At 33.2% G+C, this 16,208-nt stretch overlaps 1 protein-coding gene across 15 annotated transcripts in view; it reads left to right on the top strand.

The window, feature by feature from the left end:
* LOC138707703 (mucin-2-like) overlaps positions 1-16,208 on the top strand; it is a 153,079-nt gene that overhangs the window by 119,221 nt on the left and 17,650 nt on the right. For 10 of the 15 annotated variants that reach the window (XM_069837527.1, XM_069837532.1, XM_069837530.1 and 7 more), the window contains one exon: positions 122-16,208. This exon is cut by the window's right edge and continues 16,969 nt beyond it. The exons of the other annotated variants lie outside the window; for them this stretch is intronic. In XM_069837527.1, coding sequence (XP_069693628.1) covers positions 122-1,260 — 1,139 coding nt within the window. In that variant the 3' untranslated portion in view covers positions 1,261-16,208. The remainder of the gene's footprint in view (positions 1-121) is intronic. 15 annotated transcript variants of the gene reach the window in all.

Genomic DNA, 16,208 nt, shown 5'->3' on the forward strand with positions numbered 1-16,208 from the left:
AGAAGAAAAAGGATGGAGCTAAAATGCACAGTTGAGTTTTGCTGCAACAGAAAAAAAAATAATGACTTAAATTGAACCGTCCGGTTGTTTTTACCTGTGGATTCTGTGTTTGATTTCACAGAGGAGCCAGTGGTGCCAGCCGAACAGCAACCATCATCTCCACCTCCATCAGGTGTCCTGGCCACCATCAAGACAGAACCAGGCCTGCCAACTTCAGGTGGAACAACTGGAAGCTCACCTGGTGATGGACTGAGAGAAGTGCGTGTGATGGTGCGGGATGTTATGAAGAATGAGTCTATTAAGCGTGAGTTGGAGGAGGACAGGAAGTTTACTGTTGTGAAGCGGGAACGCCTAGACAGTCCAGCCAATAAAGATGTTCATCAAGCTTATGATGAATGGGAGGAAATACAAAAAGAACTAGCAGTGTACTGTGGTCCTAATAATAATATCCCTGCTGCTGGAAGTACTGGAAACCCCACTTTTACGCCTTCAATAAAGGTGGAAGAGGAGGAGACACCTCTTCAGCCAACAGACGATCATTTGCGACTTTCTGCTGCTGCGGTTGGTGTGAAAGTTGAGAGTGATAATGTCGTCTTAGACTTGAAAGATTCAGATTCTGGAGAAAAGGTACATCTGCAAAGTGACAGTGCTAATGACATACAGAAACTTCCACCGTCAGGGTCTCCAGGGATAAAGGCGAGGCCAGGGGCTTGTGGTCCCAGAGATGAGGGGGGAGGGCTGGATGATGAAGTGAACAGGACTCCATGTGTTGAAGATGGTGTAGGCGAGAAGAGGAAGGAATTCTGTGATACAAATGTAGATGGAATGACGTCTGTTGGACACAGGAAGAAACGTCACAAACATGGTTATTCACCCCAGCGGAATGAATGTGCGGACGATGAGGATGATGATATAAATGCACAGGTACAGTGTGCCATAAATAGCATTCTCAATCTCCAACGGTCAGAAGACGGCTTTGATATTCGTCCAAATGCTACTACACCATCATCTGATATGAGTGTGGATGAAGTTTTAGACTGCGAGGATACAAGGCAATACTTACCTACAGAACGAACAGAATCTGCAGGCAATTCCTCTAAACCGTGCAGTGCTAGCGAAGTGGCAAGAACAAGACATAAACGTAACAGTGCGTCTTGTAAAACAGTGGATCAGCAGGTTGTGAACCACCATGAGGACAGCGGTGTTGGCAACACTGACTCAGCCTTAGATGAGGCCGTGAGAAGTATTCTAACATCCTGACCTCTGGATGTGCAGCAAGCTCTACCGAGCTTTGCTCCGCCCGGAGTGTTGAGCAATTGGTCAACATTATGTTAGGGGTTGAAAAAATATATATATATATATTTGGCATTGTGTTGTTCTGCATTTGGTAGTGGACATAGCATTCTTTGATTTTAAAAAAAATGCCAGTATGCTTTATATGGATATTTAGGGCTGGATGGATAAAATAATGCACTGGAAAAATTGTAATTTTACTGTCTTCTCGTGTGAGGTATTGTCAATTTTATACTAATTTTGTGGGGCAGGCCCTCTTTTACTTCAAACATTTAGCTTTGTGTTGCCTGTTGAACAAGCAGCACAAATTTTAACCCTTTGACATGACAAATTATTATTGTTGTTATTATTATTATTATTATTATTATTATTATTATTACTACTACTACTACTACTACTACTACTATTATTATTATATGTGACAAATATTCAAAACCCTTAAATAACACTAGTCAACAAATTTTAACTTTCTTTCAATAAGCTCAATCAAAATACTTGATTAAGAAGTAATTTGAGTTCCTGAATTAGGAAAAAGCATCCAAATTGCTCTATCAGGTCACATTTCTGAGTTATCGGTAAGTCCCTCTGATATGCATGGTCTACCGGTATTTAAGAACAACCATGCTGATATGCACTTATTACCCCTAAAAATTGGCTCTTATCGCACATATTAATAAAAAACAACAAACAAATATTATTTTAACTTACAAGGCATGTAAAGATTTTCAAATAAACTATAAGATCTCATACTTTGAATCAGAAGTATTATTTTTTTTTTACTTTTTTTTTTTTTTTAATTTGGTTATTTAACAATGCTATATCAATACTGGATTATTTAGCATTGATGGAGTTTGTGATAGCGAGATGAGGCTGAGGATTCGCCATAGATTACCTGACATTCATCTTACAATTGAGAAAACCTCGGAAAAGCCCAATGAGGTAATCAGCCCAAACACGATTTGAACTCGCACGCAAGTGCAATTCCAGATCAGCAGGCAATGTGCTACTGCCTGAGTTATGTCAGTGGCTATGTTTTTGTCGACTTTCGTTTGTAGGTCGAATCAGGTGTGTCCCTGATAAAGAAACCAGCAGTGGTTCCACTGGTGCTCCATCATAGTTGGGTCCCAACATCCTTGGTAGTGTTTTGATGTTAATATGTCTTTAAAATCAGACTGACACATGAGGTACCAGGACAGAAAAGGCGATGTAGCATTTGCATGGTGATCCATTCCAACATTTTGTGACTAATAACAGGATTGAAATGAATGTGGCCTCTTTCTATTGGGTATACGACTACGATGCGAGCATGAACTTGAGTTGGTGCCATTCATCCACAGATGGGGACTGTGGTAACTGGTGGCTAAAGTAAAAATAGCGTTCGTTCACATAATCTTTAGGTTTTCGTCAAATCATCATAACTGCAAAAGGCATACATCTCTTCTTTCCTTTCTGTCACTTGGATAAAATGACAAAGTAAGAACAACAACATAAGGGGCCCAAAGTCTTCCCTGATCACCTAGCTGACAGTCAAAGTAGAGTTTGTAAGCTTTTGTAGTATTGGGTGTAATGTTTTTCTTTTTTGATTTCCGACTGAAATTTCCACAAAATATACAATAAAAATTATTCGGACAGTTTGCATACGTGTGAAGTTCAAAAACTTGACATTAAGTCGCGTGTTTACTTACTGTGAACCTCTGCCACTATCATTTGTTTTATGTTTGTTTAAAATTGTTAAAAATTAATTCAAAGACATAGCACCACAATAAAATACTTTCATAGACAAAACTCGCACTTGTTTACTCAATCATATTTTCTTTACAACTGCTTAATTGAAAAGATAGGATATTGAGCTACAGGTTGAAGGATTGCTCAGTCCCATTACTCTCTCTCCCTGGTAAACTTAGCTTATATTCATCGGGGGGGGGTTTGACTTTGACGCTTATTCATAGAACAATATGCAAGTCCTTACTTAAATACAAAATTGCTTCTTCAGCGATCAGGGGCAGTTTTTGAGACTAAGTAATGTGCACGAAAATGTCTTATTTTTATGTTTGTTTCCGTTTATATGTAGCTCATAACTCAAAAAGAGAGCCCGATAGAGTCTTTTTGGTGATACATTCGAATTTAGCATATAAGAATCATGTTAGATCACATGTTTTCGTTCAGGTTACAAAATGGCTGTTGACTAGTGTATTAGGAAAATTAATTTTCACTGTCGTACATTCTAAACAAGTTCATATTTAGCAGTTTGCTCAAGGTTATACATATATTTATTTCATTTACTTACAAGCAAGCCTTTTACTTACGTCTTTCCGAGTACTACAAAATTGCATTTTAGTGTAATACTACATAACATTAGTTTCACTTTATGTAATTCCATGAACTTAACTTCAACCACATTGTTCCCAGTTAAATGAAATTTTATTACGTTTTTAATAAAGACAGTGTCGGAACTTCAAATAAAAATTGAGTACAGAAAATCAGCAAGTCATGGACACAGATTTGTTTGTGTACACATGGAATGAATAGATCAGCCATGGGCACAATTTTCTGTTACATGAGGCATCAGAATATGCACTACCTTTTTTTTTTTTACTAAAAGGGCAGAGTAGGATGGGAAATATAAACTGTGACTTGTGTCACTTTATCATCATCACTGCAGTCAGTGGCGAATTGTTAGGAAAGTGCCTGGATATTGTAGAACTCTCGAAAACTTTTATTTAATTTGACAAATCGATCTAGCATTTTTAATCATAAATTTCTATATTTTTTTCTCCATCACTGAACTGTTTTAAATCACAGGCGAGTTTTCAAGAAGTTGCATAACTAGCCAATAATATTGCACCATGTTTTCTACATTTAATCTCTTAAATATTCTGGCGTTTCTTAAATTTACTAAAAATAATTTTAAAAAATCATATATAGTATTCTACACAAATGTTATGTTTGGTAAAGTAGTACATATACACAACATTTAATTTCTCGTATCTTTTAATCCAGATGTTTTTTTTATGCTAGAAGAAGTAATGTATAGTACATTTATTAGTCCGTATTAGCCAGAGTTTTTAAGTTGTGCATAAAAAGTTAATTTCTACATTATGCATAATAATGCGTAATTTGTCATAAATGTAAAAAAGTAATAAACTCAAAACTAGCTGTAATAATTAAATAAACACAGTGTTAAATAATTGTTAGTACAAGTTCCCAGGCTACCATTGTGCATTACTAGCGGTAATTCATACAGGTTTGTCATTTTAAGTGTTATAATATCTTCAACGATACTCCGACACCACACAGTGTTTCCACATGTTGCTTAGCTACTCACCACGCTGATACAGATCCCAGAGTTTACTAGTCATCAAAGCTGCCAACGATTTTCAACATATGCATTTTGTCATTGTGTTTTCACAGTTACCACCCACAACTTTCGTCTTTATTTTTTGCTGAACTTCTTATAACATTGTTGTAATGGATAGTGTCTTACTGACTTGCTTTATTTTCCTTTATCCACTTAAAGAAGAAGTCATGTTTATGAATATGAGGTCAGTATTAAAAAAGAAAACAAAATCTGTTGTCCTTTTGAGAACTCTCTGTGGATACTTTCCTGGAGGCCATACCTTTGACTTTTACTACACACTTCTAGATTATTCGTGATCATATTTTGATCCGATAGTCTAGTTTTATTGTTCATATCACATATGCGGCGTGTTAAGGAAAAATAATCTAATTTTTTGAGAGGAAGTAGTATTCATACAAACAAGAAAAAATATGTAATAAATATGTGTCTTAAAATTAATATCTTTGAAGAAACGAGGACTGTGAAATTGGTAGGTAGGCCTATTGCAACAACAGCATATTTTTTAAGATCAATTCTTTGCTCGTTTCTCTTTGGATATGTCACATTTGCCTTAGCGGTTATTTAATGATGCTGTACAAACCACTAGGTTATTTAGTGTCGAAATTGGTTATAGCAAAATTATATTTGGAGATATGAAGTCGAGGATTCGCCATAGATTACCTGACATTTGTCGTATAGTTAGGGAAAGCCTCGGAAAGAGCCCAAGTGGGAATCGAACCCATAGCAGGCAAGCACCTCAGCCGACTGAGCTACAACAATGGCCATATGTCGTTACAATACCAATTTCACAGTCCTTGTTTCTTTAAAATATTAATTTTAGGACCCATGTTTATTACACATTTTTGTTTTTATGAATACTACCATGTCCCAAAATATTACACGTTTTTTCTTAACACCATGTATGTACCTATGCTACATTTCACACTCAAATTATTTTTTTTTCTGTGATTATAAATGAAACTATTTAAAAATAAATACTTGCGAATTTTATTTTGATGGTATTTTATCAATTTATTTTCATGAAATAATTTATTATGCTGTGTATGAAATCATGCAAAAAATTCGGTTTTTGACACAACACAAATTATGTGTAATATACGTAAAATGTATATCATGTAATTTACGCAGCCAAACCTGGTACTAGGACTTTCGAGCATAACATACAATGTATGTTCTTCCCTTCTAAACAACAAAATAACTTCTCCTCCAATTCCACATGAGAGTTGTTTTCAGCTTGTACACACTATTTTGATAAGGTATGATTCCACCACTGATACTGAACATATAATCTGCCCACACCTAAGAGATAGAGCTGTGGTTATGGAGGGAAGGGGAGTAAGACGCTTATGTTACACAGCGCAATAATCACTGCCAAAGTCATTAAGGCACCAATCCTCAGATGAGACACAGTGCCCATGGCTGAGTCCTAGATTTTTATTTAGAAAATGTCATATTTTATTTAATATTTATACTATTGATTTTAATATCACAGTCTTGTGCACAATATTATGATTTTCCTGGTGAACGTTTTTCTTTTTTTAAGAACTATTTCAACCTGCATGGACAGAAAGAGATATCGGACTCAGAATTTTTGTTCAAATTTAATTTTGAAATTTGTGTACATTCTCACAAATAAGAACTAAGAAACATGTTCAAAATTTCGGTTCTAATTAAAAACAAATCAACCAATGTTACAATTATTCTGACCTCACAAAAAGAAAGTTCGTTTTTCTTACAAAAAATAGGATGGTGAAAATTAAAATAATTTTTCAGATGTTAGGACTAATTTTTTATTCGACTAATGTAGGCATTGGTTTTACTTCAGAGCATTTAAATATAAATTTAAGTATTTAACATTGAAACTTTGTTACCAGTATGTGAAGAGTTCTATGTCAGTTCATATTCACATGCTATTCTTCATTTTCGCATATTTATTTATTTTTCAAGAAATCGTAAAACTATAACACAATTTAGATGTACTGAATGAGAAAGAAAATCTGTCAGACCCTTATAACCCACTCAATAATATCCTGATTCTGTCTTAACTCTGAGCTTTCTGGGGCCTATTGCATAAAGCTAAAATTACTATTTTACTAGCAACAAATTTGTAAATAAGTAAAAAACCAGTTACTTTCATTGCATAAATCTGTATTGGTAACTTTGTCACAAGTGACAAGCACTAGTAATTACTAACAATTTCATTTCTTTTACCAACGAATTGTTGCATAAACATTTGTCATTTGTGAAAGAATTAGAATTGAAAGCACATTTTCTACCAATTCTTTGTTCTTGGTAAACTTTCTTAAAAGTGTAGAAATAACATTTTTAATGTAATATGACTTACCTTCAAGCAGTGAAAATGAAGAAGAATTCATACATAGTTGCAGTAAAACATTTAGACCAAGAATATTGATTTTCAAGAGTTCCAGTTTAAAGAAAGATCTCACATGTCAAGAATTAAATTTGAAATGTTGCTTGCTACTGCAGTCTTATTTTACGTCCAGCAACATAGAGGATTTTACCTGTAACCATAGTCTAGTATATACAGTCACGAAGCTTGAGTTTATGAGGGTACTAGGAACAATAGACTGTGCAGGTACTATTTCGCATTGCCTGTGATGAGGTGATAGCAGCAGTCCTAGTGGTTAGCAACTATCTAAGGATGCATATTTACTACGTATTGATCTTCGTGACTGTATATACTAGACTGTGCTACAACCAAGATAAGGCTGTTTTAATAGTAATCAGACACTGAATTTTAAAAAATAATTTAAAAATCAGTATAATAATATTCATTTGAAGAATAATATGTAAATACATACAACTCTCTTCCTAAAGTTCGGCAAAATTGTCGCTTGTGTATATTTCAAATTGGTACCAGTAGTACCAGACCAATATTGACTGAGCATATGCATAGTACTGTTTCCATTAATTATGATTTTACTTCATTTATCAAATTGCAAGAAAAGTGTCTAAATAATGAATCGCTTTCTTTACAATTGTCAAACGCAAATCCTGAATATTTTGTGTCCATCATAGGCTACAATTTTTGTCTTTTCTTCTTTCGTGATTAAATAAATTCAAAATTAAATAACACTTAAAACTGATTTTAGAATTATAACGCTAATTTTTCGCAATATTTTAAAACAGAATTTGTCAATATGGCTGTCTTTCACTTGTAAAAAATGCTAGTTATGATAGCTTAGTAAAATTGTGTTATACAACACAAATTGTCCTTTTGTCATCTATATATTGGTAAATTGTCACTTGTCACTAGCATCTTTTATGCAATAGGCCTCTGAAGTCACATTCAACCCCAACCATCCATCTTGCACATGGCCTTCTTCTACTTCTTCCTCTTGGTTTTCCTTGTTATACTTTTTTCGGCACTCTTGTATCTGGCATTCTGCGGACGTGACCTAGCCATTTCAGTTGTCTAAAACTACACATTCTAGGATGGGGAAAATGAAAGAAAATATTATTAATTATTTAAATCCACAATTTAGATAAAAATATACTACTCCAATTGATTCTACTCCACTGTGGAGAATATTGTAATGAGAATGTTTGACCTATTAACAAAGATCTAAAGTTAAAATTGAAATAAAACAAAGTTTTTCTTACGAGTCCATTAAAAGAATCATTGAAAGGAAAATCAACTTCATCTATCAGCACAAATTATCAAATGAAGATGAATATTCAAAATGGAAACACTTATCAAACAGTTGCAACTTAATCCTAGATCTACTCCGAAGTCTGCTGTGGCTATGTTTGGACTAGTTTCTGGCCACACCTTGAATAAACATCTTCATAGACTTGGACTGGTAACCTCTCCTAATTGTCCACTATGTACGGAAGACGAAGAAAGGGATATGAAACATTTTTAATATCCTGTGAATCCCTGAAGTTTCATGAGGACATTACTTCTAAATATTGAGAAGCATGATGAGAATAACTTCGATGTTAACTTCTGAATGTTAGATTCACATTCAGAGATTCTTCACTGTAACCATGTTTTTGTACACTATATTGGGTCACTACTGCGAATTGGGTTCTTTTGAATAAACTTTACTAGTTGTAGTTCATTTTTCATTGAAGATGAGAAATTGAACTGAGATTGTTTCTATTTCTGTTGTATAGCATTGATTTAAGGTTATGTGAATTTGGTTTGTTGCTGATCTGAAATCACGGAAATGCAGAGGATAGTAGCACGAAATATAAGGAAAAATCATGTTCATAGTGAGTAGTTTGTAATACATTGTTTGATATTCAGTTTTCCTTGATGACAATTTGTAACCAAAATATAATAATTATTGTAGAAGAAGAAGAAGAAGAAGAAGAGAATGTATGCAGTCTGTTTTAAAACTGGAGAAAGACGTTAATGAAATTGTTTCCAATCATAAATCAGTTATAAATAATAAAGAAATAGATTCCGTTACTACCACGCAACAAAAAAAGAATTGCTACAGCTTATAATTCCGCAAATGAGCATCCAGAATGAGAATGGTGGAGAATGTAGTCTTAGACACAAGAAATGACTGATCCCCTGTAGCATGAGTTTGTCTAAGTCCAACTTTGGTTAGCGCCTGATTCACACGGCTAGGAAATAGATGTTTATTTTGTGCCTAATTTATTGCTTTATTACATCTTTGTTATAGATTATTTATAACAATCTTTAAAGAGACAGAAAAAGCAACAAACAAATTAAAGGAAAAACAGAACGGAGTCTTGCATAAGAAATTCGTTCATTTGTAAACCTAAGCTCTCACGAAATCAACCAAAGTCTCCAAAGGGGATAGCATTTGGCAGCCAGTCATTTTTTTTTTCTAATGTGATACACAGATGGATGTAGAATCAGCCCTAAAGAGAACAGTGGCACATGTATTTACAGTAAGGAATTCGCACACTACATAAATAAGATTAAAACACGTTAAAAATGGAGTAATTTGGAGATGGACTGGCTTATTGATCTTTACCAAAGAAGAAGAAACTACTGCAAAATTTAGGGTACATACAGCAAATGATTGGCATAAACCTACAACGCATCAGTGTATTAGTAAATTTCAACTACTGTGTAATATGTCTACATCACACCTCCACAATGAATACAGACCATTCATTAACTTTCACGTGAATAAACAGAATCATCAAGAGATTAAAAAAGTATATCTATATATATATATATATATATATATATATATATATATATATATGTAATACTAGGAAGTGTGGCAGAAAATAATGTTAAGTCAAGATACTGCCATTGGAAACTAAACTATAATTCCACACGACATGTAAATCAAAGAGGTTCGAAAAATCTGAAGTTGTGTTGTGAAAAAACAAACATGAACTGCTGTAGAATTCACATAACCTACAACCCAACATACACAACAATGCATCATGATATGCGCATAATTTTACATGAAATATTGATAGAGACCTTTCTTTGCATACAATTCAAATAAACTTCACTCAGAATTTTACTTGCAGGAACAATATTTATTCTTCTTTATTTTTATTAAGAATTATTTAGCTTTTGCTAACCTAAGTCTACTAATTTTGAACCAAGAAAAATCGCCAGTGGTACATTTTATCTAAGATCAAGACGAAATTATTTTGAATTAGTGTTTATACAACTAAAAGTCTGTGTTCAACTTAAATGAAGGTTAATTTCATTACCTGAATTTAGATTACTCATTTTTACAACTGACCCTTAGTCTTTAATGTTTTGCATTATACTAGTACTGTTCTCGTAATTACAAGTGCAAGGTTTTTAACGGTACTGTAATTGATGATAGCGAGATAGTATTTGACGAGATGAGGCCGAGAATTCACCATAGATTACCTGGCATATGTCTATGTTTGGGGAAACCCTCACATGCCTGACAACTGAGCTACGCCAAGTTATTTAAAGTTAATCATGAATGATGGGTCCATGCATAGCAGGAGTTGTTTTTATTAGTCAGTGAATAATAAAATTAATAAATTCTAGTCAGCATTTTGTCTTAGCTCTTTTCCTTGAGCAAACTGTTGCCCTTGTGCGAATTTAATGTTTTCTCTGCACATAACACATAAGACTATTGTTGAGAAAATGCATTTAGAGTGGAGATATATACTTTCTCTCTTCTCAGAAATGAAAGTACTCTTTTGTAAGTTTTTCTCTAAATACATTAATTTATACACCAGTAAACTATTTTTGGCCTATGATCTTACAGATGTCTCATATAGTATGTGACTACATGGGAAAGTAATCTGTATTTTTAACATAACTGCATTTTATAAATGGCTAGTATATAATTCTTGGTTGTTATATTGATGTGTTGATGTAAACTTGAATTCATGTATCTCTTAGCATGTATTTGCAAAAACGCTTGAATTTTTTCCAAATTTATTAATTCTTATTTGACAAGGACAAATTAGTTTTGCTTAGTTTCTGGTAATGAGATCAATTTATAATCTTTCATTAACAAGTAATTCATTAACAACGACTATTTTCTGAGATAATATAAAGAGACCGTTTATTTTGTTAACAAACAACTAAATATATTTTTGTAATATTTTCTTGGCTAGAATGTACAGTAGTCACTACTATTTTTGTTTAAACTTAATTAAATATAATATAATTATGCGTATTATATTTTTAGTATTAAACTTGTTTCCTACTTGTTGATTTATTAATGATTAGAATGAACTATTTATTTAAGAACTTGATATAAACCAACAAAAGAATGAATAAGACAAATGGTACTTAATCGTAAAATTAAAAATGAAATCCTTTTACAACACTATTTTACTCATATTTGCTTGTATTTTTTCTTGATTATTCTTAAGTTATTTATTTGCAAATGGATAACACTGATTGAATTTTCAGTCGAATGTTTAGCTTTCGTTGGAAATATGTGTTACTCTTATCAGTATCAGTAGGAATGGTGCTAAATCATTTTTGTAAAATTAGTAAGTTGTGTATCCATGACAGTAATTGTTCTATTTGGATATATGTACGTCTCGGAATAGAGCATAACATGTACTTCTTCATGTATTATGAAGCTGAATCAGTTTTATGTTCCTGTGCAATGTCATGTACAGGGTTCAGCCGGAAGACACTTTAGAAATTGAAATTGAATACAATCTAAATGAATTTAAGATTTTACTTCATTTCCAAAAGTCACGAGTCTCAAAGCATTTTACTTATTTCAGTGCGATGGCATCCATTTTTATCACATTCTTGCAGTCAGACCAGAAACTCCTCATTATTTGTTACAACATTCTTACCACTTTGTTCCTGATGTTCTACTCAATTGAGCTGTGTTCATCTATCTGTTCTCATACAGCCTTCTCTTCAGGCATCCCCAAAGAAAGTAGTTTCAGGCATTGAGATCTATTTTGCATGTCATTACATGTTTCTGTTTCATGACATTATTCGAGCTGGAAATATCTTGTTTTGACATTATGGAATTTCTCTCAGTGTGAACTCAAAACACACAGCCTCGAATTCAAAATCACATTGTCACAACTGGTTCAAAAAAGTTGCTACCATCTCGGTATAGTGAAATGATGTTACTGTTACTGCTTTGTTTTTTCATCTTTAAAGAAGTAGGAAGCAATTACCCCAAAAGATGCAACATCACACCATACCATAACCTCTTCACTGTGTGTTGTTTCTTGATGTCTTGAGTTTTCAGCTGCCCAGTAACAATTTTGACTGTTGACATGACTGCTAAGGTGATAATTCTCCTCATCTGTTATGAGTAGCCTAGATGGTTAGTAATGTCATCTACATTGTCCAAAAGATTCTCAATTATATTCACGATTTCTATTTTTTTTTCATGAACTTAGGCTACAAAATAACAAAAGAACTGCGTCATGTTTGTTTACAATAAAGATTGTCTATTAACATAAAATGCACGTAATGTATTATAATATATTTCTATTATAAAATGTCATTATAGAATGTAAAATAAAATAATATGGGCTTATGAAATATGAACAGTCTCTTCCCCAATTGTCGAACTTAATTGCTAATATAATTTTCTTTGGCAGGCTTTATAGGTTATTTAGGGAAGGCAGAATAGATTCATTTGAATGTGTCTTGTGGTTTGGATTCAGATTAGAGTGGAATTAGGAAGAAGGATGTCTAAAATTTCGCTCTAGTTGTGCATACATTTCTCCCTATTCAAATAGTATAATAATTAATTCCATTGTCCAACTGTAGAAGCAAACTCATCCTCCAAGGTAGAATTTGAATGATTCTGACGCCTACTGTGCATAGTGTTTCTTGCACATCTCCAAGGAGGTTTATGCTTCATTTGGCACCTGTGTCTGAGGCATCGACAATTCTTACGATGACACCTCCTCCTCACTAGATCAAAAGGAGATTTAGGAAGCATAGGCTGCCAGTGACTAACATTTTCAGATATATAGGATTGCAAAAGAATCTGTTGACATCCATCATAGGTACCAGAGCCTCGACAGTTTACTAATCGCATTTTTTGAGCATCTTCTTGTAAAGAACGTTTGTTTTCTTCCTCTACTTTTTCTAAAGAAGTTTTTAGAATCTTATACTTTATCTCATGCGGTAACTTTTTTACATTGCGAAATAATGGAAGTCTGAGACGTGGATGATTTTGCGTTCTTCTGTTTTCTTGTTTTTCTGTCTAGTAGATATCTCAACAATTTATGTACAACAGGTGTGTCAGACCAACTGTCAGAATCTGATGTAGTGAATCTTTGTTGACTCAGATCAGAGGTAAAAGAATCCTTTGTTCCTTCGTTCTTTCAGTGCCTTCATGACCATTTTGGAACCTATTACAAATTTTAGAAGTTAAATGATGACTCCCATCAAAGTCTCTTTCTCTGCCAGTGCCTTCATGACATCGTTGAGTAGCATCGGATTCCTCACACATTCCAGAATATGTGCTATGACGTAAGGATGTATCCAATACATTACACGAACATGTTAATCTTTTAGTCTTTATGCCACTAGTATGGGAGGGACCAGGATTTTCATTAGAATCCATTTCTCTATCTGTGCTTTCGTGACATTGATGTGAGTTCAACTTATCATATCTCGTTTAGTCTCTCTCTGATAATTCCGAGATGAGCGAGAGACACTGCCAGAAGAAATTTCTTCATCTCTTTCATCACAATATTGATAAGAATCAGAACAGTTATAAGAATCCGCTTCATGATCTGTGTGTTTGTGAAGTTGTTTAGGTGAGATGTTTTCGATGCATTGTTTGATATTCAATTGTCTGTTTGGTAACATGCGTAACTAGTTACAGAAGAACATAAGAATAAGAAGTGAATACATGCAGATAGTTAGGGGGGTGTTGGTAAAATTTTTATTCTCTACATTTTTTAAGCTACGGCCTTGATTTCTTGTACACGTAATTACGGTGTGATAAATAATGATATGGTGAATTTTCATTTCTGTGAGTCAATTAGTTTCTGAGTTGTTAACAAAAATATTCTGAAAAATTTGCATATTTCGAAATGAAATGTGTCATTCAATTTTTGAATAAAATGTTTGACTTCCCCCCCCTCCCAAGACCAGTGGCATATTTAGAAAAACATCACGCATTAGTTTTCCTATATCTTTACTACAAAAGGGGGGGAGGGTTATGACCACTGCATACCTAAAAATAGAAATTTTCCATTGCCACTATAAATATTTCAGTTTTTATTTCAAAAAGTATTCATTTAATCATAAAAATCCATGTGTTATTTTATTAACCACAGTGTATAGAACATGCAGTAAAAATTTCATGTTCCTAGCATCGAAATTGTAAGAACCTTTACACTTCGAACCTGACGAAATGTGCTAAAAAAAAAGTGTCGGAAAACAGCTTGTAAAATTCGCATTAAATTGAAGTTCAAGGGTGCAGCCATTTATATATTGTGTACTTTTTATGCTTTCGAGCACAGCAGAGCATTGAATCTTGCTCAACATATAAATAAGAGATTACTGATTCATTTTTACATGAAAACGAAAGTGCGATTTTTGACTGAAAATTACCAAAATTTCAGCTGTCGCCACCCTTAAAAATATAAAAAGATATTTATTGAAATAATTGTGAAGCTTAAATTTATTATAGATAATAAATAAATAAATACACTCTGTTACCACTAAACAAAAGGAGGGTGTTGGAAACTAATTACTGCAGATTGTAATTTCACGGATATAATTAGAAGAAATTGAAAAAGTAAAAAATTATGCTATAGAAACAAATAAACCTTGAAATCTGGAAATAATAAATACAACAATGCATAAGAATGTATTTCAGATAATGCAAAATTAGAGATAAATAAACAAATAGAAGTCAGAGATATCTGAAAAGACAAATTCCCTAGATCCAATATCAATAATAGGAGATACACTTCTGAGGAAAAATGCTCAAGCAATGAAATGAAAAACACTTCTGAAACAATAAATAGGATTTAACATTATGCAGATAATTATACATCATGCTGGACCCTGTACATTACTCTGCAGATGAAACCGTATGTAAATTGCATTATTCATGGTAAAATGAACTACTTACTAATTTTAACTGTGTATTGCCAGTCTGTTATAGTCATTAAATATAAATCGTCTACGTTTTATTACTTTATTGCTGAAGAATAATAATAAAACAGTTTTTATCTGTTATGTTTCATTTACGTTTATGTACCTTGTATTTCAGTTTAATTTTAAATTCAAACATAAAAGGCCCTGAACAAGCTGAAAACTTAGTGTAATCATTGATTGGTTGGTTGGGTGGTTGGTTAGTTGATTCATTGGTCAGTCAATCGATCTATTAATTTAACAATAGAAGTAGCAGTGGTTATATAAAACATGCATTAGAGCTTTATGCTATATCAGGACACACGAGTGTTTTGGTGGTTTTTCAGTGTCCATTCAGAGAATTCAAATACTGCATTCAGGATCTGTATGTTTCATCCTAGATCATATATATCCAGATTGCTCGGCCTTATAGGCTTTGATGGTAACAACTTTTGTCATGTTTACTATGCTGCCATTGAGTTGTTACATAAGGAGTCACATCATAACTCCCAATTTTAATTGCGTTAGCAACTGTACTGCCATCTCGTGTTCATTTATGGCAGATGGGTGGTGATCCTGGCAGTTGTTCTCTTCAAAGTGCTACCAATTTTAACATAGAGATGAGCAATCTGTTACATATATGATCTAGAGTTTCATGTATCTATTGAGATGCTTATATTTTGGTAAAGACCACACCTAAAAATTTTGTACTTTTGGTTTCGTGATTAGAAAATGACAGTTGTGATATTACTCTACATGACACGCACTGCAGGAAATTCTTATTTATATCTGATTTTCTTCTTTATCTTCTTTGATATACAAAGTAAAAATAAAATTAGCTTCATAAGACTTGGAAGATGTCACTTTTCGATTTCATTGCTTTTCAAAATTTAAAGATTTTTTTTTGTGCATTTTGTATCATGATAGTAGCTGAAATCTTAGTTTGTTTATATATTTTTTTTTTTTTTGCGAATATGTGATGTGAGATTTAAGATTTTACAGTTTATTGTTTAG

Source organism: Periplaneta americana, chromosome 10 (genome assembly GCF_040183065.1).
Source record: "Periplaneta americana isolate PAMFEO1 chromosome 10, P.americana_PAMFEO1_priV1, whole genome shotgun sequence".
Classification (NCBI taxonomy): Eukaryota; Metazoa; Arthropoda; class Insecta; order Blattodea; family Blattidae; genus Periplaneta; species Periplaneta americana.